A 26,161-nucleotide genomic window follows, 5' to 3' on the forward strand; every position below is an offset into this window, starting at 1 on the left:
AACCAGATTCCCTGCCACCATCACAAAACAAGTCAGACCCCATATTTCTCATTGGAATACATTTTTAGAAAGTTCTGTTGACCAGATCTGGCTGAGAAGCAGGAAAGTGTGAACCCAGATTGTAATAATTCTTTCAATCAGGCTCAGTAATACAGTTTCTCTGTTTATGTCAGGCTTTACACAGTGCTGCTGGACTCTTCCCTAAGCAAGCTTTTGGCTAACAGAGCCTTAAGCACAGATGGGTGTCTGACCTTATTTAGCAGGGATTCTCCTGAAGGTACTGCTGTCTGATTTTATAACATTTGATTCAAATGGTTCAGTGACTTGGCCAGGGCACGTAACCCACTTTTTTAATGCTTGGTTCACTAGCAAAGCTCATGGTTATTAAGTACAAATAAATTTTACTTAACATTTAACTCCATCTGTCTTAAATAGCAATTAATTGTAAATAAAAAAAATAATCAATTACCGATTTCCTCTCTTGTTTCAGCTCCTGCACATAGCGTGTTAACTCTCCAGTGATAAGAGAGGTCATGTTCTCTGAAATGACCTCATGCTGTCCGGCATAGTCATTCATTTCATTTAAAGTGGCTAGGAAGGCTCTAGTTGATGTGTACCTGTGGAGGACAAAAATGTATTTTGCTTTTAGTCCCTTTCTTTTCAGAAAGACACACTGCAAAGGGAAGCTGTATTCTTCTTTCATTTATTATTGCTACGTGAGACTGAATATGGATTAGCACAAATTCACGTGAAGGAATTTCTCAGAAGGAAGTTATCCCACGCACTGACAGTTGTCTGATAAATTTATCTCGATTTAGACAGTTTGACACTGGCTCTTAAAATATCGCAGTTTTAGAGTGCCAGGTTTTTTTATCAGCACAGCTCTGGGACTTCACTATTCTAATCTCTATTCACCAACCTTTTTCAGTTATACTCTTTCAAATCCTACAATTTAGTGCACAGAGTCATCAGTATACTCTGCCTGGCATAATCCTGCCTAAGCAACCAACTTTCTGGCTAGCACAGTGCAGAAAAGAAAAGAAAACTTTTCATAGTGTAAATTGGATTTAAATCAGCCATAAAGTTTTCAAAAAAGTAGTGAGTTTACGAAGCATGTGTTGCACCTTCCATCACAAGGTTTATTTTTCGTATCAAGTAATCTCCTATACAAAGTTCCATGTATTATTGAAAGGTAGAAAGGAACATCTCTGCACACAATTTCAAAACAGCAGATTATGTCACTAGCATATTCAGCACAGAGCCAACAGAGCTGCATTTAAATACCCCAGCTGGCTGTGCTGGTCAGCTGGAAAACAGCAGCTTTGAAGCACTGCACTTGTACATGCTAGAAAAACTATTAATAGTAAATGGCAGCAGTCTGCACTGGTAACATCACCTAAAGGTGAAAAAGCAAAGCAAAAGGGAGAGATTTAGAGGAAATAGAGGGGAGTGGTACAAGTAAGAACGAAAAAGGCATCAGAGAAAAAAAACAGAAAATAGAAACTGAAAAAAGAGACTAAAAATACAGTCCAGTATAAGCAGCCACATTTACAGTCAAGCTGCGGTGCCTCGAGAGAAATCCCAGTTGCAAGGGATGTGATCAAAGCTACAGAACTACAGACTGACAATAAGCTCAAAACCAGATCGTTTTTAGACAGGCTGTCTCAAAGCAGTGTGCGAGGCACCCAAAGGTCACATGACAAATCCCGAGACATTGTTTAGGGACATGAGGAATCTATACTGAGGTGAACATTATATTTAAAAGGGCAAAGGATACACAGGATCTTCTGTGCCACATCACATGAATCGTTTAACTCCAATATCCTTTTCCAGCAATGAAAGATGTGTCAAAAAGGGTTGTAATAAACCTCAAAATACCCATTTATGGTAGAGCTACCAAAGGCAGATTTATTCCTAATCCCCTGTACAGACCAAAACAGCTGATGTGTTGGTAACATAAGCTTCCTTGTGTAAATATCAGTATCTCAGGAAACAATGGCATAAATAACTGATTCCAAAAAAATGTTACTAAAAATAATATTAAAAGAAAATTAAAAGACCATTATCTCTGTTAATATGAGCCGCTAGAGTAGCTGTATACACAGCAGCTTGGGGGTCTGACCCAAAAATCTAAATGAATATAATCATACAGATGGATCTGTATACAAACTCATCTGAAATGTTTCAAATCTCAAGGTCAAGGGTTTGAGTCTGCTGCCAGGCTCTCTGGAGGCAGAGCAGCCTCCTGCAATACAAGGCTGCAGGATCAGACTCTGCAATGCCTTCATTCAGTTTTACAAAACGCTGACATTGAGAAACTTCTGAGTCAGAGTGATCTAAGGAAAAAGGTTCTTGCTTTGACTTATAGCCCATCTATTGGAAAGCTTCTCCTCTAGAAAGTTCTCTTTAAATAATACTTTTAATCTCATCAAGGGCAGGCAGGTCTATCATCACCTGTGTCCATGCCTGCAGTGTCACTCAGTGAAGGAGCCGTGCTTTGACGCTGCGGTCGCTATCTGCGATCGCTACATTAGTCCCCTGCCACCAGGAAGATACAGCCTGAGTACATGAATCATCAGCAGACAGCTGAGGCCATTCAACATCCTCCAACAGCAGCATGTCGTGCATCGATCCATCCCAGGATACTGGGAGTACAAACTACATCCTTCACCTTACTCCTCAAGAATCACTCACTGGTTTCTCTGTGGCATTGTAACATTATCCCTTTAGTAAATTACTAATCTGTGTTGTCAGTCCCTTTGAGTAATTTAATACCTATGCAGACTGCTTAAATTGCATGCTAAAATTAACAACTGTTTCTGATCCTGCTGAAAGTAGTTAAAAGTTTGGTCATACACTTCAAAAGCCAGGATCATGCAGTCTGGCTTAAAGTTTTTAAGGTTCATGAAAGAAACAAAACAAAAAACCCCAAACCAGGCATCCAGAAACCATAACATATAAAGGAAACTGAGTAATTACAGACCAAGCACAAACTTTGAAAATCCACTCATTAATAACAACCATATAAGCCTGTTTCTCCATCTATGATTTCCATACTCTTATACTTGACTTTAAAATCTTTGCTTTACAAGTCAAATCCTAGTTGATAACCAGAACTTTTCCCCTTCCTCCATCAATGCATGCTCACCCAGCAGTGGATCATGAACATACCTGTATTCTTCTTCTTCTTTGGAGTTCTTTTTGGGTTGGTATTTCTTTGAAAGATTCCTAAAATTAAAAATACATATATATAAAATTAAATTTAACATCTCCTTTAAATTAAGTGGATAATCTTTGCATGTACACACATTCTGTGGGGCTTCAGTTTTTGTTTGCAGCGACTAGACACCTTTTCAGAGTACAAAGGTAATTAGGCTTTGATTGCATTGTAGTAGCACTCAAAGAATGGGCCACACAGTGCTTCAGTCTCTATAACTGTGATAAAGTAGCAGATTCTGAACCCAAGAAGCTTATAAATTAAGGTCATGAAGTCGTTAGGCTTGAGTTCTGGTTCTGCTGATGCACAAGTCTCCTTCACCTGATCCAAGGGAGAGACCCTTTTACAGTAAAAACACTCATCCTTAGATACAGGAACATACTTTACAAACGCCACCCAGTAGCAGGTGCTACTCCATACCCAAAGGTCAGCCAGCCCGTTAAAGTGCCATTTGCTGCAGCAGATGACACTCATGGCCAGGCAAGTTTGCCTGCCTTTAGCAGGATGCTTCCAAGGAAAATAAAAATCTTCATAAAACTATGGGAAGCTGCAGTGAGATGACAAAAGGAGGATCACTTTATGATTATCAACTGATGCTGGGAGAAACGTGAAATTTGATTATCCCAATTAGCACAGATGATTGCATCTCTCATTAGTCCACATCCTACTAATGATTTGATTTTAAAATATTGATATGCTCTTCAAGTGATCATGTCTTGAATAAGAAAACTGTTAGCACATTTGACAGTGATTATATAGTTTTCATTGTCCTGAAAGCACTAACTGCAAGCCCCTAGCCAGCAGCAAACCAAGGGTTTAATGAACATGTGCTGTCCACCTGACACCCAGTGCACCTTGCTGATACCTAAAGCTCAGCATTATGATGCATACTGCACATTACAACACCGTGCATCCTTTAAACAATGCAAACCAGAAAGCTGACAAATTTAATTTAGTAATTTCAAGACCTTTTCAGTGCTGCAGTACTGGGACGTCCTCTGCTCTAAACTCAGCCCTATTACTCTATGCCTCCCTGCAGTCTCTGTTACCCTACTGTGAAATGGAAGCCATTTGTTTTAGCCTTACAAGGTTGTTTCAGTGATAAAAATAACAGACAAGTGGTATTGATGGAATCCTTGTCTGAAGGACTACCAGGTGTCATTGACCTATCTGTGCCAAGCTCTTTGGGGGATTCCCAGAATGAAAAAAACCCTGCTTTTTCAGAGGTGTAACCCACTCCCTGTTGCATGCTGGTTTTACTGCAGGGCCTCGTCTCACATTTCTTATTCTTTTTGTTCTCCTTAAGGAATTAAGAAGCATCTGCCCAAACAGAGTGGTAGCCAGAACCCTGGCAGATTTGCACAGACAAACATGTGTTTCTCAAAATGTAAGTATCCCTACTGGAAGGGATCCAAGTGAGCATCTCCCTTCCAGTCTCTGCCTTCTCTGAAAAGAGCATGCTCTGAAACAATGAACTCTTCTCTAGTTCTGCATACAGCATCTTGAACCAAAGAATAGCAGCATGGGAAGAATTCTGCAAACTGTTCTGAATGATTACAGTAAGTCTTACAGCACTCTTCTTGTGCCATGGGAATGCCTCCTTCCACACACCTGCTTAGAGGAAAGGAAAAACCACAAGAAAACATGCACAGAAGGCTACACTAATAAGGCATTTTCACACACACTCTAAATGCACATCTCCCTGCACTGTCATGCTGCCCAATTAATTCTGACATACACAGCTACTGCCTTCTTGGGAATCTTTAAAGGTGTAGAAATGCTACAGAGCTGGCATTTCAAAATCCAAACAGTATGTGTTCACAGAAAAAAAAAATATTCTGAAAGCATGTAACAAGGATTAGCATTTGGGTTAAGTGTTTTATTATTTTTCTATGTACTTTATAAAACACATAAAATATAGAGTCTGTATATTCGAGTTCTTTGATTGTTTCCCCCCCTTTTTTTAAAATCAAAAACATACATAGGGTTTTAACCAGGATACACACAAAAATACCAGAAGTGATACTGAACCCAGAAGTGTTGCTGAAGTTCAGCTTTCAGTCATGCAGTGTCATGACCAGAACACCAACACTTCCCAGGTTCAAGCTCATGAAGCAGTGACATCTTCAGAGCTAACAGTGATTAAAGAGGGAACTAACACATAAGAACAAAGACCATCAGTAAAATGGCAATTCTGGAAAGATCCTGTGCACCTGTTTCCAATTCATGCTTCTATTTGCTTTTCACTCTGTAACATTTTTTCTGTCTTTATAGCTTGCTTCTTTGCTCCCTTATTTTCACTTCTTTAACATCTTGCTCTTTCTCTCACATTTATCATCTATCAGAGGTTCCAGATTCTAAGATTATTCTGTTATCTTAAGCATTTTTTTTTCCAGTGTCTTCCTCAAGGCTATCTATCCATCACCACATTAGGCAGGGCTTTTGACACACTGTGATCAGAAGTAAGCAGTGACTAGAGAAGGACAACAACGAAACACTGCTTCAGCACCCAGAGCACAGCATCCAGCATGTCAACATCCCAGGGAAGTTCAAAACAAAATGCAGGATCAAGTAAACACTCAACCATAGTTTCTGCATCCCTTCCTTCCCAGCCTAGCCTAATGACCAAACAATGATAATGTAAAACAACTAAGAAAACAATCATGTCAAATCTGAATTAGACTCTCAAACCAGGACTGATTGTAAATGGTACAAACAGGACTCAAATAGCACAGGCACCATGTGTAAGGTAGGGGACACTGGGGAGTTTCTTCCACTGGTGTAACCAGATAAATTTGATACTTCCTCCAAGTATGTAGATCTAACTTAACACTATTTAAAAAAAACCCCTACATATATATCTGCAGAATTATAAAGAGGAAGGACAGAAACATTTGTAACTAGAAGCCAATTAAGCTTCAACAGATGACCAAGCTGAGATGTAGATAAGTCAGACAGGAAGAATAGCTAGCAAGGGGCCCCGAGACCAAGCGGAAAACACAAGTTTCACAGAAGAAAATAAAGTTCAGCAGCTTTAGTTACACTATAAATAAAACCGAGTTAAATCCACATGAGTATCTTGTGTTAACTTGTCCCCTTTTTCTAGTACGTCTGCATGTTATGACATGCAGTGATGTGCTGCAGCCCTTTTACACCAAATGGATGTGATACAAGAAAGGTTTGAACCAGGCTTGAGGAGATTTATTAAAAGCAGATGCATGATTTTTTTTTTTTTTTTTTAATGTCCAGCACTGCTTTATCTCAACATTTGACAAGCCTACATTTTTGGTTTTACTTTTATACCTCTAATTTCTTATATGACTCCAACCATCATTGTGTTTAAGAGCTCCCCGTGGATGAATGTATTTGTCCTCAAATCACACGCGGGGGCGGGGGGGGGGGGCGGGGACATGGACAAATGCAGCTATGTGTGGGGAATTAAAATACAGAGAGAAGAAACAAATTGACTAAGTTTGTTTTGGAAGTCTAGGACAGAATAAGAACTAAAACTCTAGATAGTTTTACCTGTGACTATCACCCACTTTCTTTAAACATTTTGTTTGTGTGTTTATTTTCATAATTACGCTCTTTACACCTGAAATTTGTCATCATAAGAAATTCACTGAGTCTAGCGTGTGATTCTTTGTAAGACTGGCCTGCCTACACAGATACTCTGCTCTGGTTTCCCAGTCCAGTCATACTCTTTCTTCCGGCTCGTTTTGCCTCTGTAATTCAATCTCTTCTCATCTCCATAGGATGTGAGCAATTTGTTCCTGCACAAGTCATTTTCTATTTCCTGCTTGTCTATAGCAGAAACCCTGGGGAATCCTTGTGGCATTCCCCTGAGAAAGCACATAACCATAAAGGCAGGGTTTGATCAACTACCAGCTCCTTGTAGAGAACAGGCTGTTGTGCATCTCCAATCCATTCTAACACAAGCATCAAGAATTTTGGGTGATTTTTTTTTTTTTTTTAAATAGACACTGTGCTTTAGATGCATACAGATCAACTAGAACCTCAGATCTCAATGTCTATAAATACTAAGATGAAAGGAGTTCTAATATGTATTATATAGTCATGCAAAAAAAGTTATGGATTTACTAGAGGGGTTAGGAAGCCCTGCACTCCCTTCCCAGTTAGCTCCAGCACCTCCAGTTTATGACCCTGGACACTAGTGGCTGCCAACACCAGTGCACCACAGCCTCTCTGGGCAGCACAGGACTGTCTGTGTGTTGTACTCCCTTCTAACACCTGTTCACCTCTCATTTTTTCTACCCTACTGGGAACAGCAGGGTAAGAGCTACTCGTTGTGGGAGGGTTCTTTGTACTCCTCCCCCATTCACACCGGATCTGACCTCAGGGAATATGTTTTCTGGGTCTGGTTCACATACACTCATCTCTATGTACAACCTGATGGTCAAACCAGACATGTAGAAAGTACCTAGCAGGAATTTCCAGTAATTTAGCTACTTGAGACAAATTCACAGGGTCTCTGCTCTGCTCAGGAGACACAACACAAGAACAGTGGCAAGTTTATAATACTGTCAAAACTCAAATGTCACGCTGCAACCTGTCTAACTACATAGATAAAATTTCCAAGGGCTGAGACTTTCTGACCTGCAGTTTCTCCAACTCGCATTCAAAAAGAGCCTATCTTATGAAAAGAAACCCTAAACTTTGCCCTACAACAAATGATCATTATTCTGCTGAATTCTTCAGCATTTACACACAGCAGTCCTAATTTCATGGAAAACATTACAATGCCATCCTCAAAGCCTGAGACATTAATCATGCATAAATTGTGAGTAAGCGCTAGTGTGCTACTCAGTCACCTAAATAACCTTTCTTTTTGCAAAGCATATGACTTTCAGAGATAATGAAACAGTATCTTAAATTTTTAGCCTTCCATTCCCTAAATTAAAGCTATTCTCAAAAAGCCATTATTACAAACCAAATTACCACCACCAAAACAGTAATCATCTGTAAGTTTACAGGCTCTGAACAGATGCAACGCAAAGTCCAGAACTTTATGCATCAACTTACCTAAGCTGCTTTGCATAGCTGAGTTCAATCTCTGTTCTTTCTTTTACAAACTTGATGTACTTTTCCAGAACATCAATACCCCATTGCGTGTGTTTTTCTAAGTTGTCAAACTGGTCCTGCAATGAATCAAAAAAATAGTTTAGTCCCGTTAAACAGAGATAACTAAAAATAATTTCCAAAGTGCATACCACCATAAAGAAAGTGTTATGAATATTTTCCATTACCACAATTAGACATTTTTGTAGCGACACAGGTTTTTAATCGACGGAAATCTGTCTTTTAACATGAGACCAATTCAGTAACATTCTTCATTCCTGATTTCTGAATCACTTTCATTTCAGAAATCCTGGCAATTCTACTGAAAACAATCTTCTAATATAAAGACACACTTAGACAAAGGGTAAGAAATATATTTTACTCTGAAGAATTGAATAGAAGTTCCATGAATTTGAAGTATATTCCTAATTAATAATTCTGATTTTCATCTGAAAAATATAGATTTAGATGCCAGCTTTGTCAGTTATGAATTTAAAGGATCATTTAGAAGTTAATCTTTTTACAGAACAGAATTGACTTCCCCTATAGCGAGCTCTGTTCTAAAACAGAAGACATGCTAACAAATGATGCGACAAAAAAATTTCATTAGCTACGTTTACAGTAAATTTTCTTGTCTACCTCCATTTATATAACAGATGCTACTTTGTTCTTCAAATATTGTTGCCCTCAAAAACAGTCACACATGTTTTCAATAAAATCAGTTCCAATCAAGAACATTCCACAAGTCAGTTTGGGATTTTCAAATGCCAATAGAAATTAAGCAACTCTAAATCCAAATTCATTATCCAAGCCAGCTTATTACTATCTGCGGATTTAACCTAAAATTAACTTATTTTTAAAAATTTGGTTGCTTCAGCAATACTCACGTTCCATAATCATCCATCCCACACAGTATTTCAGAAGTTAATGTTTCTACAAGACTGGAAAAATACTTTTAAAAACTGTGATACACTGAATACTTATCCTGACAGAAACACAGTGTAAACAAGGTCTTTACTATCAGCCTGACTTACATGGCACCAGGTTCTATTATGGTTTACATGAGAAATAGAGAAAAAGTTTGTACGTCTGCAGTAGAAAGGTTAGATTTACAACATTTAAAAAACCCAAACCTGTACACAGCAATAGATTTGGGTCAGATGCTTAAGCTGCCACAATTAAAGCTTCTGACAGAAAGAATCTGCCAAAGATTTGGTCTTGTGACTTTCCGTTTGTAGAGCTATCATCAAATGTTATCAAAGCAATACAAGCCCGCTTCCTTAGGTGCACGGACTAGAAAAATAACATAAAACTACTATAGAGCCTGGTTTATGAATATGTCGCTTTTAAGCAAATACCACTTTCTGCTTCGTAGCATATCTGCTTCTGACAGTCAATTAGATCACCATCAGAAGAGCATTGAACAAAACAGTCACGTACACAGAAGCTGCTATAAAACTGCTTTAACCGTATTTTGAAGGGGAGAAATAGAAACTATGTTAGAGGAAGAAATTTTCAAAACCCTCACAAGAAGCTAGTTAAGAGACCAGGTAATATGCATGGAAGAGGACACACGGGGTTTGTGCATCTGCATACTTGCTCTGGTTTAGCATAAGGTACTACTTTGAACCAATTCAGCCAAATTAGACTAGGCTTCAATTTAAATTACATCAGTTTTAGTCAATTAGATGCACTGGGGGCAAAACAGCAAAAGGGCAATAGTATAAAGTTACGAAAATAGTAAAGAACTTCTAGGCCCCGTTCTCCAGGAACTAAGAAAAAGTAGTTAAGGGCAACTGAAAAAAAATTAGTTTCAAACTACAAAGAATAAAAGCCTAACTTGCAGCAATATAAATCACCCTTAAGCCAATGTAACATCATTCACTCAAAAAGAGGATGTATGTATTCTGCAGAAACGTAAAATGTGGACTAAGCCAGTACATATTTGCATATAGAAAAATCCTTATTTCAGACAATTTCACAGCTGGGAGAACACAAAGATGACACGGGTAACATCACAGACCTCTCCTCCTCCCAGAGGGCTCAGATCAGGAAAGAACATGGTGTGCTGCCTGGAGCACGACACCAGCATAACCAGGCACCTTCTGCTTTGCTGCAAATATCCACCCTCTGAAGCTCCCAGATTATGCTGGCATCAAGAAAGTAGTGCAAACATAGCCTTTTTAAGGTTTCTGATAAAGAGGTCTTATAGCTATCCCACACCCTACTCTTCCACAACTTACACTATTTAACATAAACACATGCATAGAAAATAAATACCCTACAAGGCAGCCCATTACTCACAAGTTTACAGGCATACACACACACTCCCAACTTTGAGAGGAGAAATCTCAGGGAGGGAAATCCACTCCCTAATCCCTGTAAGCAAATTAAACCACCTTTATCAGATAGACCATCCTAGTAGCAAGAAACTAACTTAGCAACCTACTGCAACCCCATCCAAAGAGGAAAGGTCATGGTTTCCCACAGGAAAGAATGCCTTTCAAGGAGATCCTGCCCTCCAAGATAATTCAGACTGCTAACAGCACAGAAAGAAAAGGTTCATCCTGGAAAGGCAGTCTTGACAGTGGCTTGTCCAAACGTCTTCCACCACCATCATGACTCAATTCTCAGTGTCATTTAGATCAGAGTATGAATAAAAACCTGAAAATGGCTCCAGGTAGCTACCTCAGTCTGGTCTATCATCCCATAGATGGATCTGCTGGACTGTTTCAGTGGCCTCACTATGTCAAGTTTGGTGAAAGAAAACTCCATGATGTGCAGTGCAAAGGCGACTACACTGCTGTGCAGCTGTCAGATAGACCAACTGTGTGAAGATGCTAACCTTCTATTTATAAAGTGAGCAGGAACACTTCTACGCTGAGCTGTAACCAGAAGAACCTCAACCAGATAAACTACAAGCACTGACCTCCGCCATCAAGAAGCTTTCTGGAGACTTTGCTAAAGAGAAGAGTTTCTGTCCTTTTCTGGGCATGGAACAGTTTTGGCCCCAGTGTCATTTCACTAAGCAGCCAACGCCCCACAACAGCGTGTTACACTGGGATCATGTATTCCATTATCCGTTCTCTTTTCTGTTTTCCTTAAGGATGAAAAAAAGTCAGTAAAATTGGCAGCACCATCACTTGCTGAGAATGAGTCCCAAGGAAAGGCAGTGCAGCTAGAGGGACCCAACACTGATAGTCCTCCTTGTTTCATGGATCTGCTCAGCAAGCTGAAGGTAAGCAAAGGCTCTGTGTTAAAGCTAGTGAATCGTAGGGATGACAGAGTACAGAGAATGCTTTGATCATAAAGCATAACCTTTAATTCATGGAAACCCAAAGTCTGGGGATACATGCAATCAATGCAAAAACAACTTCTAAAAAGCAGATTTTTGAGAGTAGTTAACAGCATCATGCATTCAAACAATCAATATTGATTTTTTAAAAAAAATTGATTTAGTATTTCCAAAGTTCATTACAAAAATGCATTATCACATGGAATCTGAAGAGTTAAAAAATCTCAACTCTTCTGCAGCAAATTTGGTCTAGTTTTAATATCCTTAACAATGAGATTTTTCACCCTTCTCCATTATAGACTGCCTCCCACAAAAGATTTCCCAGAAGCAGACTACTAGAAAAGTAAACTCTTCAAAAGACTCCCAAACTCCAGTATTATGTTTCATTTCAGTTTGCACTGAACTCCAGAATCATTTTATAGCTTAAAAATAAAAGCTCTTCAGAGTCATTAATCCCAGCAAAAAAAAGTTCTCATGAAGGAGGCAATGTAAATTAGTTGTACTAATATTAGGCAGTACTTTGGTTAACTTAAGCACTCGTAGCACTGGCTGTAAGCAGCTTCTCGTATCCAAACAGTAAAACTCAGCGAGGATTTTCAAACACAGAGATCAATAAATGTATCAGTGTCTCACTGAAACCAGTAAGAAACTGGTGGCTGGGAAAGCATCTACCTTACAAAAAGAAGCAGGAGTGCAGCTTGGGAGGATTTATCTATCTTGGCTCTGAAGGAACTTGACTCCACAACCAGGAGCAGTTTAATGAAAGCAGCACACGGTTTCAGCACAAAGGGCATCATCCCTGCCAGAGATGGATCCAGGTTTAGCAGGTGAAGTGTGCCACTACAGCTGTGGAGCTTCAGTCATCAGCTGGAAGACGGCTCAGGTACCTCCATGAGCTTCTGTTTCAGCTTTCAACTTCAATATACAGACTCTTCTGGTTTTGCAGTCTCCTCACCCTTCCAGTTAGGGATAACATTGGAAAACAATAAATTCCACAAGGCTTTAGCATTCTTCAAGAAAAGCAAGAAAACAACACAAGAAGCATGACTCAGTGGTCAGTAAGAACGCTCCCACTGGACCACAATGCGGGGGGGGGAGGCGGCACAAAAGATCACTTTGCACCTGTTTTCTCTGAAAAAGAAACACCAAAATATTTTCTAGAAGCATTCACTACTTTCCTCTGACTCAGACTGGTGTCCATCTAAGAACACTCCTGAGCAAAATACTGCACTGACGAGTTGTGTAACACAGCATGCTGCCACCACAGCCTTCACGTTACTGTCTACGTCCTTCGGCCTTTCAACCTGACAAATCTCACGTTCTCCCATTTCAAGTCCCTATACTTATTGTGACATCAACAGCTTAACAAAAAGAATAGACTTTTGATTAACAAATCAAGATGTGCAGGTAATTGACCTGCTCATACAGCTGTAACTTACTTCTCTTCACCAGATTCCACCAGCTTCCCAGTGACAGCAACATGTGCCAGTATAAACACTTCATGCCTTCCCCGAGTGACGGAGAAGTTTGAATATACGAGCTGACCCACTTGACTTCACATGAGTGGGAAGACAGAGCCTCTGCTGCAAGCTGCTTGAAACAGCATCTTTATATTTGTTCTGAGCTTAACACATTCTTGAGCATGCACACAAAAATCACAGCTCAAAAGAGGAAAGAACTTTAGTCATTAACTTCAATGGGAATTGGACATCCAAGTACCCAGAATGCTTTGAAATTTTTATCCCCAAGGCAAAGTGTGGTTCTAACTTCATTTCTGTTTCCATTAATTCTCTCCCGGCATTTTTACCACTGCCCAAATAACCTCACATTCAGGCATTCTTTCTGAAACTCGCCTGCATGCTTGCTACACTGACAATGCTTAAAATGGAAATATAGTGCTGCCTATTTGCTTTTCTTCATTTTAACGGATACTTTAAGCTGTCAAATCCCCTCACTTCTCAACTGTTCTCTCCTGAAGTCACATTCCCCAGCTATGCAAAATATTTTGGGAAGAAGAAAGTTAGCCATTAAAAAAACAAAAGAAAGAAAAACTTTCTTCCCATTTCTAAGCCACATAACATGGAGTACAACCAATTATTGAGCAATAAAGAAAGTGTTATTCATGTGGTCTTTGAAGATCAGCTCAGTGAGATATTCCTTCCTCTTTCAAGAGTGCTTCCACCTATTGCGAAATAGTTCAACAAAAGGCTAGTTCAGACCCAGCGATGGATCGGACCTTAATTTGCCACCAAGGGGCTTCAGCATTAACATCTACTGAAATAAAGGGGCTGTCCTCACTCTTCTCTTGAGTTACAGTCTCCATCTCTCTGCAGCCAGACAACACTCATTCAGGTCACTGTACTGCATGTGCCTGGTAAGCGCTTGTCACAAACAGAAAGGCTGATGACATGGAGCCCAACTCCACCATACCGCTAGGCCACAAGTCCTGGGATTTCTATTTGGTTTCCAGTGTGAACAAAACATTAGATTCTGGGAGACCTTACCAGTTAATTCTGCAATTTTAATCATTGTGTCAAACCTGCTCAGCTTAGATTTACGTGGCACCGTTTACTACACCAGTAACTAGACTGAGCTGTCACACTCTGTCACTCCTTCTGTTGTTTTCAGAGATAGTGGTGCAGGGGTGTGAAATTAAGAAGAATGCTAATACAGAGACAAGTAGTGAAGAAAGAGTATGCTGAAAATTCAGATGCTAATAACAGAAAAAGAAAGCCTTTATATTTAGCATATTCCTCCTATAATTCTAATCCGGCAGCATAATAAAAGACCTGTGATTCTTAAACCTCAAGAATATTTGAAGACTTTCTACTGCCTCATTCTCCAGAGATTTCAATTCAGTTTCATCCCAAAATTACTTGTTTATCCACTGTCCTAAAAACTTAAGTAGGAATAGGGGAATTAAACACTGATTTTCATCTCTGGTTCATACCTTCTCCTCCCACATCCCTCTTTTTTTTTTTTTAACACTCACCCATTTCCATAGGCAAAAAGGAATTAAAACGAAGATCAAGAGTACATTACATCGTTCAAATCCTAAATTACATTTTTAGATTCCATGGTTTAACAATTTCAAATTATAAAAATAATTAACAAGATGATGAGAGCTTCATAGGCTTGGTTAAGTCCCATATGGCACTACAGTGCTAGCAGAATAGTACAGAATTCAGATCACAGATCCTCAGAGACCTACAATAAAGCTACATGCAAATGTTAATAGTATTCAGGCAAATTAATAATGAAAGAAAATGCATAAAGTACAAGCTACCACTGCAAGAGCCTTCCAGAAGAGATGAGAAGAAATTATGAAAGCGCTTCAGCATCTGTTGACTCAGCCACTACTGATGAGAGACAACTTCCCCCAGAGAACTTGTCACTACGGTCAGTGAAATCCTCACTTAATGACAACTAAACAAACATCCATGTTTATACACATTAAGTACAAAACAGAGTACAGGACACTAACCTTTTGCTTCATGCAGCACAGACAAGGAGGACTAAGAGCACCGTGGAAGACATACCGATGGGACAGGGAAACCATCTTGTTCTGGTTTACATTCAAATGATGCTGTGGCTTTACCAGTTGTATGAATCTACCCTTCCATTACCCCTGTATACGCGGTTCTCGGTCACAAAACTGTTTATCATCATGCACATTTTTCATGTGGATCTCCTATTCATCCATATGTTTAATTCCATTTTACCCTTTAAGTATTAAATAAATTCTTCCTGACCTTTCACCTTAAATAGGCATATTTCCACTTGAGCTGAATAATAAATACCCCAGGAAAAAAAAAATGCATCTTACTTTCTCACTTTCATTTTCCATTCATAGCCATCCCCTAAACTCATTTTTCCATAAAGCCCTAAAGGTTTTTAACTATTCTTTTACCTCCGATTCACCTCAGAACTTGATCTAGTTAGGAGAAAATAAACACAAAAATAAGATTATTTGCTGCATCATTAGGCAACTGAGTGCATTTCAAACTTGGGGGGGGGGAATCCCAGAAATCAGGAGTGGAAACAGACTATGTTTTATGTTGAAATATCTTTTATGTTGCTAGATAAACTCACCTCTAATTGTCCTACTTGTTCCAATAAACATTATGAATTAAGCATTTTCTGGTCTATATTTCAGCCTTGAAATGCTTACTCTCTTCAGCATCTTGCTGAAGCTGTAAAGCAAAATAAGTTCTAATGCTATGCCAATTTTAATTTGGATTTAAAATAATGTTGCCCCAGTATAATAGCAAGGCCCTTTGCACAGCAAAGGGCAACAACAGGGAGTAATCCTCTTAATTGCTCCTGAGACCAACCACACTCATCCCCACCCAGAAAACCACTTTCCACAAACTCAAGAGTGACCCCTCCTGCTAATTAAGCAGAAGTGCTGTCTCATAGGCAGGTTTCGGCCATACCCTAACCCTACCTTAATGGAAACCTGACTGGAGTCAAACAAGAAGCACTTCTGAAAAAAGCCACCTAAGCAGAGGCCGGCACCTGGAGAGCAAAGCGAATATTACTGCCACCCTGAGGCAAGGCCAGTTCTGGGAGTACAACCAGCTCGTCAGGGTTCACCAGGAACAAATTCAATTGCAACACCTAACAAAAAGACCCATCTACAGTAAAGCTGCATAGGTACATCCCCCACTAACAAAAATGCTGAGTTCGTCTTCATACTCGTGTAGCTTATGGCCTCGTTGTACAGAAGATGATGCACAACACGAGACTCTAAACCACAGTAGCAGGTTACAGAGACCACAAGGAGCAGCAGTGCAAAGCCAACCAGCGAGCTCTGAAAGCAGGGAGGGAGAGAGAGCGGCTCCTCAGCAGCAGCACAGAGCATCAGTTCGGCAGCAAGACTCCTCCGCCTTCCTGACGGGTCACCGGGAGCACTCGTGTTGGTGACCCACTTTAACACCTATTATGGAAGCCTTGCAAAACCTGACACGTGGTTCACAGGAGGACGCTTCCTTGTGTGAGTACAACCAGTGTCATCAACGGCCAAGACATTCACACACACACACACTCTTAATGTCTAGTTGTCTCTGCTGACAGCTTAAACTGTGAACTGAAACTGCTCCTTCCTGCAGCAGCCAGAAGCCTCTGAGTCACTGCTGCCGCCCAGCCATGGGTGCAGGGGTGGTGGAATTCCAGGAGAAGCAGGTGCTCCTGCAAGAAACCTCCTGGTCTCGGCTCCAGGGGCTGCTCTTACCAGCACAGCAAACAGCCTTCCTCACCAGAGTCCAAACCTTTTGGAGTCCAAACCCTCCACCTCTGCCATCCTGGTGGCAACCCAAGCCATCTCCTCCCCCTTAGCCTATTGTATCCTCCAAAGGATGTGGTAAAGCAGAACTTGTGGTGCCTCTATAGCAACAGGGCAAGTAACAGTGCTAACACAGCAGCCAGGAAGGGAGATGAGAGAGGACGTGCCACACGAGAGAGGATGTGGTTGCTGGTACTGCAGCAGCTTAGAAAGATGCTGCAAGAGGTAAGACAACAGGGAGGAATGATTAATTCTGGGGAGTGGGAAGGCAGGAGGATGTGAACAGCTCAACTGAAGCAAGGCAGAGATGATGAGCAATAGGTGATTAAAAGAAACAGCAACTGAATCAAAGGATACTGGATAGTTAGGGACAATAAGACAGTTCTTTTGCAGGCAAAAGGCTAACAGGAAGCCTGGTTCTCTTGGAACAAGGGAGATTTTGATGTGAAATTATGTGGGTTACATGCCATGGATGGCATACGTGGAAGAATGTAAGTCCATCTAGTATAGAGCATTATATAGGCCTGTTTCTTTTTTATTCAAGCCATTACCTGAAAAGGCCATAAAGAGGCGTTAGAGACTTGACAAGTCACCTGCTGTTATAAGCGGGAGATGCTTCTAAGAAAGTTGTGTTACATCTATTGAAAGAGGAAATGTGCATCTTAGAGGTATCAAAATTTCATGCTCTTGAAAATGAATTATCGTCATCTTCAAATAAGGAAAAGGTAAGGCTCAAAAAACACTGCAGTGTCCAAGGATACCTTTCATAGATGGCCATGCTGCAGCAGCAATTCATTTCCTTCCAATAAGTTTATACATTTTGAGGTTTGAGGCACTGCATGACTTCGCCACAATGAAAACCATCTGTCATAAGCAGATCATTCAGAAACGAACACTTCTTTTCAAGCATACAATTCTTCTTATAAAATACATGCAAGAAACCCCAGAATGGGACATAGTTTTGTTTCAAAATACATTATAATGTGCAAATTACAACCCAGGATATAAGAAAGCTCTTAAAGAACAAGATAATAAGAGAGAAACCTCAACTAATGCCAGATGTAAGGTCAGAAATACCAACTTTTTTTTGTTTTTTTAAGGACTGAGTGCATTTCAATCTTTTTCTGTACGTGTTCAGTTGTTTAAACTGAAGACAAACATGCACATGCTGCTTCTCCTTTTGGTGATACTAGCACAATTCAACCTATTTAAGGAACTTATTCCTACTAGGTATGGGGATAAGCAGCAGAACCTAGACCTTAAAATCCAGACTCATTAGCTAAGCAAAGGCTCATAACTACTAAATTCTATGGGGGCCTAGAGAGATGATGCATCTCTACCATTAGCATTAATGATACCCACAGAACTCATTTAAAAAAAACACCAAAGAAACAAAACAAAGCAATCCTAACCTCTTCCTTCTGCTCATCCTGGGGAAACTGGAATAGGACAAGGATTTGGGGTTTGCTGACAGTATCCAGAGCTGCAGACTGAAAGCTGCAACGACCCACAGGGATTCACTGTTCTGTTCTGTGTGTTATAAACAAAAGCTCGGAAAATGAGCAGATTTTCTGGTGTGTATCACTCTGCTGCTGGGATAGTATAAATCATGAGCCACAGCAGAGCTCCAGATCCGAGCTGCCTCCCTCAGGAGTTGCAGCATGGTAACAATGCTAAATATATGTTGTTGCTGTTCCAGTAAGGTTTTTCAGTTGACAGTGTTGCAACTTTTCACTGTTCCCCAGCACCATCCCACTTCCCTGATTTAATACACACCCATTCTTTTACTCTGAAATAATTTGAACAAATGCAATTCTAGAACTAATTCCCAGTAAATCTTTTGGTGCCCGTTGACATCTTTGGATTAACTGTTGACTGATTTTCATCCTCTTTTTTTTCCACTCTGCAATGCTCTCTCCTAATAATACCAGCTGTTTAAACAAAGATCAACAAGATCTCTTGCCCACACAGTTTCCCCTTTGGGCAGCTGTGTACTAATTATTAAAAATGAACCATACAATGTTCCTGCTTATTGCATGGATAACTACAATAGAAAAACAAACAAGCCTGCTGATCCATTTAAAAGAAGACACACACAAAAAGGCAATTCTGCCCTCTTATCCAAAACCATACCGATTACAATAGTAGAATCTTAGCCACAAGAACAATACTTCAAACTGTAGTAGTCTGTGGGAATGTATTTTGGGGAAACTAGCTTTTTGTCCAACTTCTTTGTAAGCCAACACCATACTGGATTCATCATGTAGAATATCCAAGCAGTCCTACGCATCCTCGAAGTGCATGATTTTGTTGTTAATATCAAACCTTTCCAATACGATACTGCTCTAAGCACACAGCTGGAGTTTAGGAACTCCTGAATTTCAATCCTATTCTGTTGAATTCTTTGGGGGAGTAATATTTGGGTGAGTGATTGGTTTGGTTTGGTTTGGGGGGGGTGGGGGGTGGATTTGATTATTTTTATATAACCACTTTAAAAAAAAAGTCAGCAACATTGGTAAACTTTACAAAACTTACAAAATAAGAGTCCTTGATTCCCCCTCTATGTAGCCCATATGGGCTACATTAAAAAAGGCCTCGCCAGGTATGCCTGGTATTCTCAATAGCAAAACTTCTGATCTTCTAACCTCCATTAAATACATCAGATGTAGAATTGAGCATGTGTGCAAATCTCCTTTCTACATAGATGCTAATGCAAAGATGTATGTATTTATTAAACAGAAGAGAACAGCCCTTCCTCCTCTGACTCATTTTCGCCCCCTCCTCTGGCTGTGAAGCACTGAGAGTTGACTACCAAACTCCACTGCAGGCATGGTGTCCTTATGGGATGTTCATGCACACACTTGGAAAAGGAAAATGCTGTAAAAGTCACTGTAATTCTGCTTAGCTGGAAGCTGCCTCCTAGAATCACTGGAGCAACAGCAATACCTAGGGTCAAAAAATAGCCACCCCCCAAGCATGTCCAAAGCCCTGCCCTAAAGTTCAAACAAAAAGTGAAAATCTGTAAATTGACTGTTCCCTCCTCTTTTCCAAATTAAATGAAACTAACAGCTGAAAAAGACTAAAGTACTCCTTTGCAGTTGGGGTTCAAAAACCATTTAATATCTTAAATACCATGACACTACAAATACAGTCCTAGATTTTTCAAGGGCCACTTCACACTCAGGGCCAAATAAGATTACTGCTATGCCTTAAGTATTTCTACCTGCCATTGCATTCCATTTTTAACCCAGAAATTAGATTTAGTGCTTCTGCTCTGATCCAAGAAATAGTTATGTTTCAGAAACAGGAGACTTCTCAGAGATTTATACAATTCAGGAAATCTAATGCAATAAATAGAACAACACTGTGGTTCTGAGTACGTAGCATTTTAAATGTCTGCAAACGTAGGCATAAAGTCAACTTAAATTTTAAACACAAAGTTGATCACTGCAAAAGTGGTTAACAAACTCTGTTTGAAGTGCATTTCATAATTCAGTATTATCCACTCATACACTCCACTCTGTGGAGTCAAGCAACGCTGGAAAAAAAAATAGATTAGTTCTGGAACTAGGCCAGAAATAGTAAATAAGCAAAGAGCTGAAGAAAAGCTGAAGAGACACTATTCCTTAAATCCATCTATTGTGGTTTGTCACACTGCTTTTTTTACTACAATAAGACCCAACTTTTCCTAGAGCTATGAAAATGGAAACCAAGACACTCAGCTAACAGCCTGTTAAATATTGTCTTATTACCTTTCTCATCTCCACTTCTCAGCTGATAAACGCTTCAGAAAATGGGCTAACACTAACCCCTTTGCACACACTGTCCTACTTGGTAGAGTCAGGCCATTTGTCTCAATTTTGACAACCTTGTTTCAGACTGACCCCACTTGCATAAAATGCTCAAACTTTAAGCTGAATCTTGCCATGCCCCTTCTCATCATGCAAAAGATGAGATCACCTGTATGGCACAAAACTAATCTACGATTAACAAACTAAATTATGGTCAAACCAAAATATTGTGGCAACTGTATCACTGACACAGCTTGCTCACGATCTGAAACATCCACCTGTGCATCAAGGATTCTCCGAAACTTGTTTCTTTTCCCTTGGAGGGAGAGAGCATATACTCATGTTCTCACATGCTCAGTTCTATTTCATGTCTATAAAGTTTATCCTCAGGTAACAACTCCCATTAATTATAGTGTGAGCTTGTGTTAAATCAAAGTTTAAATCTGAGGAAAAGTAATCGCATTTCCCTTCATCAAATAATCACTGTATAAAGCCTCTCTGAAACTCCACTGGGTCTCCCCCCTCCTCCCAACAGAAGCCTCTCTCAGTTCTCAGTAGTAAGATCGCAGCAAAAATAAATGAATGCATTAAAGTAGGTGGAATAAAGAAGGGGAAATATTGTGCAAAATGCTGACCCATCAAAAGCACACAAAGCATTTGTTCAGCAGTGACAACGAATAATTTAATCTGAGGCAAATTACCAAACAAACATCAATTAAATTACATGCTAGAATACAAGAGAAAGTTCTCCCACACGCATTTCAGGTTCGCAGAGTCAATGGAGCAGCACACACAGCCAAGCACAACTCTCACACAACTGTGCTGGAGCCATCCAAGCTACTCACTCAAGGATACTTAAGATTCTCCACAGAACACAAGACAATTACAAGCATCTAAAAAGAAAGAGGTAAATTTAACTCCGTAACACTAAACATACATTCATACAAGAAGAATAGAGATCATGTGTCACTAAGCATTGTAAAATGGGAGGAAATCAGTGTTTCTGACCCTGTAGACATGACATTCATGAACACACAGAACTTAAGTTTTATAACACAATTATCTCTACTACCCATAAATTTTAAGTGCCCAACCACCTGACTGGAGAGCATTTGAAGCAAGTTGTAGCAGCAGCAAAGATCCTCCAGCTCTAACAGCAGCCCCGTTGTGCTAAGTGCTGCCTATGTACCCGACAAATCTGAAATAGGTACCAGTTCACAGAGAAATCAGAGACAAGTGGGGAACCACAGCACAGCGAGCCAGACACAGTGGTTTGCTGACTGTCCCACAAAGATGCTGTAGCAAGGCCACACTCTGAGCCCCAGCCAACAAAGCTCAAGTTCAGTGTGCTAACCATACCGTGTCAACCAAGATAACCTAACATTATAGTTTCTAGAAAGTAGGGCATGTACTGACTGTACAAACCTTCTAAGCCTGGCTCCCTACAAAGCCTCCGGCCTCTCAAAATAAAATAGTCAGAACATTTTATGGAAATAAATCAACAATTACACTCGCTTTTGACCAATATGACTTGGAAACCTAAGCATGAGGAATAAATAATGTTTCACCATCCTGAGCAAGAGAAGCAACATCCTTTGATCCTTTAAGTAAGGACTGCTTCCCTCCGCAAGGATATTGTGCTCATAAACTGGATAGGTGAGTCTAGCTGAGCAAAAGAGGTAATTCTGTTTTCTTGCAACAACAGTCTTATGTCCTTGGGTTCCAAAAAACACATGAGTATTTTATAACTCGTGCTATAACAATGATGATGGCCCCATGATATAGATTTTAAGCCTTCACAATGCTTGAATAAGAGTGAATCTTCACAACTCTAATAGGAATTACATCAGTAAACATTCTTCTATTAATCTAGTTTTTAAACAGTTCTGAAGAAAAGCACTACCTAACTTAAAACAGTGCTTATCGGAGCTAAGATTAAAAGCCACACATAGTCATACCAGTCTGTAGTTTTAAAACTCCATTCATATCCCTCTTCCCCAAGAAGTGCCAGACAGACTACTGTATTGGGGGGAAGAGGATGTTGGTTTATTACACAAAGAAAAATGGTTTGATGTCATATCAGTTCTACTCTTGCATTTAAGTACCAACTTATGAATCTAAGATGGAACACACATGAAAAAATCAGGTTGACTGCATCCAGCCTCATTAAAGCCACATTTACTTAACTGTAAAGGCAACTATTTTTTCAACATAACTCCTAGACTGCTCATTGAGATTAAACGCATACCAAAACATGCAATAAATGTATCCATTGGCATCTAGATAAAAGCACTAATAGGAGCCTCATATAATAATGAGCTACATAGTAAAACCTAGAGGACAATGAAACTCCAAGACAATTAATACTACCAGAGAAAGATTCTTACTAACTTTGCTAAGGCCAGGACACACAACATTTTTCAGAGACAGACCTCAAAATTCTTTATAAAGCTGGTAAGGCTACGGCAAGCAGACAAGAATTTAAAACTCTCTTTTAAGGAGTTTAGAGCCAACAAAGCTCCTGGTATTTTAGTGACATTGCAGGCTCTTGTAACACTGCAGGCATTTAGAAGTGCTAGCAAATTAATATGCTGCACGGACTCATTTGGTGAACAATCTCATTCAGATCTTAAGCTGCTTGTCTTGTGTTCTGAATGTGTTAGCAGGCTGAAAAAAATCTGAGGTGCCAAAGATATTTTCTGAAAGGGTGCCACAGTTTTTCCAAGCGTAAAGCTGCTTGCTGTACTTTGGACTCATTACTGGGACAGCAATAAAAAGCATTCTGTCTTGAAGACGAACAAAACCAAGACCACCACACCACATAAATCATGCCATTATTAGTTAAAGGACTAACACAAACTATGGTTCAATGTTATTAAAATGTTCATAATAGAAGTAATGGAGAGCAGCTGGTCAAGTTTTGAGTCAGTATTACAGCACAGTGTGTTTTACAGGAATATTTCTTAACTAATCCCTTTCCTAAGACTATGTTACAGACAAGTGTGCTGTGCACAGAGCACATGCGGTGAAATTTTGTGAATAAAACTACACAGCTACACGATCCCGATTTCCACTCTTCTCACGTTCTTGGAAGATCAAGTCAAAGGCTACCACAACAAAAAAAAAAAACAAACACAGGGAATGCTTACATTATAAAGTGCTACTTGTGTTTTCCTATCACAGCAATAACAAACTATGAAGTATCAAAAGAGGATGGCAAGCACAGTGCTGCGCTTTTCTACCACTATTGTGGGAGGAAATCTAGCAAATGTTGCTTTGCTTCCAGAAAATAATGGATTCCCCGACTCTACAGGTCTATTTGGAATAAACAGTGCCCACAAATTGTATGAAAATCTGTTACAAATTCACTTCTCCATAAGCCTGTCATCCAAAATAAGCAGCTGATAACGTAGCAATAGCAATGAATACAGCCAGTTAAGAGTATAAAAGTACTGCAAAGAGCTCAAAAGTAGACTGGCGTCTCGCAAGAGAACCACAAATTTAGGTCAGCTTGTAGCTGTGCTGTTCCGCAGCAGAACAGGAAACAATGTGATGTGCAGAATGAGATGTCGGCCACTTGAGCTCACTCTTTCCTGACGCAAGAGAAAAATTGCAGCCCACTTTCAGTATTAGTTCTGCACACTTGCTTCAACTGGAGGAGTCTACCTGCTGAGAGGTGGAGACCAGCTCATCCCACTGGGGCAACAGAAACTCTCTTCGTGGTAACATCCAAATGGGTATTCACAGTGCAAGGGTCTACAAAGAGAGATGAAGCCTACGACCCATTATTTTTGAGCAGGGCCATGTAAGGCATCTCACAATTACATCTTTAACGAGTAAATAATTAACTCCTTAAATGAAAAGAAAATAGACACACACACATTCCATCCTCTCTTTATCAGGGATGTGTGAATATCACCCCCACGCAACTTCAAAAGTCTAGACCGGGAGTGTTTTAAGCAGATGCCATTAAATATCGATGATGTTGCATTTCATTCTTTGCGTGACTATTTAAAGGGAATTAATACATATATTGGAAAAATAATCCCTTGAAATGTGGCTGTCTGACTTCTTATAGCATCCAGTGAACACTGCAATTCTAGTATAGAGAATTTATTTTGGGTATCTATCAGCATGCTATATTGATTTTTCAATGTAAGAAGATGCAATAAAATAGATACCCTTTATGTTGCTTTTTAACTTTGTCTCAGATTACAGTAACTATTCGGTAGATAACAATTTCACAACACAGAAACTTTCATAACAAACATGGGTGCAAGAGAAATTACTATCTTTTTCCCCAGGCCGGAAGAGTCATGAGATAGGGGAGGTTTGAGACCTGTGTACAGTTTTCACATCCCTGAGTGACATGTGCCCCATCCTTCCAATCTTGCTTGTCTTTGATTCGCATTACACAATTTGCAAGACGGGGCCCATCAATGCCTGGATTACACAACGCCTACCTAGCCCGATGGGGATGGGATCTCCAGCAACAGCTGCTATGACAACAACCCCTAGGTTCATAAAATTAAAAAGTGGGACTTCTGGGACAGCACAAAACTTTAAGCAATGCACTTATTAAAACAGCATCTGTCTATGCGCTGCAAGGGTTGACATCCTATAAATTACACTGAGGCACTCCTCAAAAGCCTTGCTAGATGCACTTCTAATTTATTTATTACTGGAATGAGGCAGTATTAGAGCATTTACTTTCAAAGCTGAAGATATTAAAGGCAAAGTTCATATTTTTTGTGGAAGAGATGTTTGGCTTTGGATATTACAGTTCATCAAAGCAAGTATAACCTGGGAAAACTTCCCACCTCAAAACACTTTTTTTTTGGTCCCAAAACTCTTGCCATTTTATTAAATTACCAAGTCACTATCAGCAAGTCTCCTTCCAGTGCTCTAGTGTCTTATACTCAGAGTAAGTTATTTGCTATTTTCTACGACACTTGGTGTATTCAATTGATCTAAGACACCTTCCTTCATTAAACATGACACTTCCTGACTTGGCACTCAGGCCTGCAAGGGGTTATCACACTACACTTTTGTCAACATTTTTGGAAACGTATGTTGCAAATTCTAAAGTACATGGTGATATGAGTTAATCTTATGGGTAAGGCAAGAGACAAACAAAGAACAGTGTCTTTCAGTATAAATAATCTACTCATGGAAAGTAAGACACATGGGGGGACAGAAGAAGATAATGGGATATTAAAACAACTTGTCCTGCTGGACAACATCAGAAAAGAGAAAATTTACTTTACCAGAGCTGAAGACTGAAGTGCAAGGCACCTGCATGTATTGGAGAAGAATTTCTTAGTTGGGATGCTAGAGACACAAATGTTTTAGAAAAACACGTGCCTGAAATGAGACCGAAGGTTCTTTGCACAGACATTGATGCAAACTGAGTGACAAGACATTTGCAGAGTCAGCATTACTAAATTAAGCACAATGATCTAAATTTCTTATTAACCTCAAAAAAAAAAGCCAAA

General features: G+C 39.7%; 1 protein-coding gene across 38 annotated transcripts in view; it reads right to left on the bottom strand.

Moving 5' to 3' along the window:
- FNBP1 (formin binding protein 1) overlaps positions 1–26,161 on the bottom strand; it is a 107,351-nt gene that overhangs the window by 62,296 nt on the left and 18,894 nt on the right. For all 38 annotated transcript variants that reach the window (XM_074890809.1, XM_074890832.1, XM_074890842.1 and 35 more), the window contains exons 2-4: positions 8,261–8,376; positions 3,172–3,228; positions 470–617 (exon numbers count right to left, since the gene is read on the bottom strand). In XM_074890809.1, the coding sequence (XP_074746910.1) occupies positions 470–617; positions 3,172–3,228; positions 8,261–8,376 (321 nt within the window). The remainder of the gene's footprint in view (positions 1–469; positions 618–3,171; positions 3,229–8,260; positions 8,377–26,161) is intronic.

Source organism: Strix uralensis, chromosome 21 (genome assembly GCF_047716275.1).
Source record: "Strix uralensis isolate ZFMK-TIS-50842 chromosome 21, bStrUra1, whole genome shotgun sequence".
NCBI classification, from domain to species: Eukaryota; Metazoa; Chordata; class Aves; order Strigiformes; family Strigidae; genus Strix; species Strix uralensis.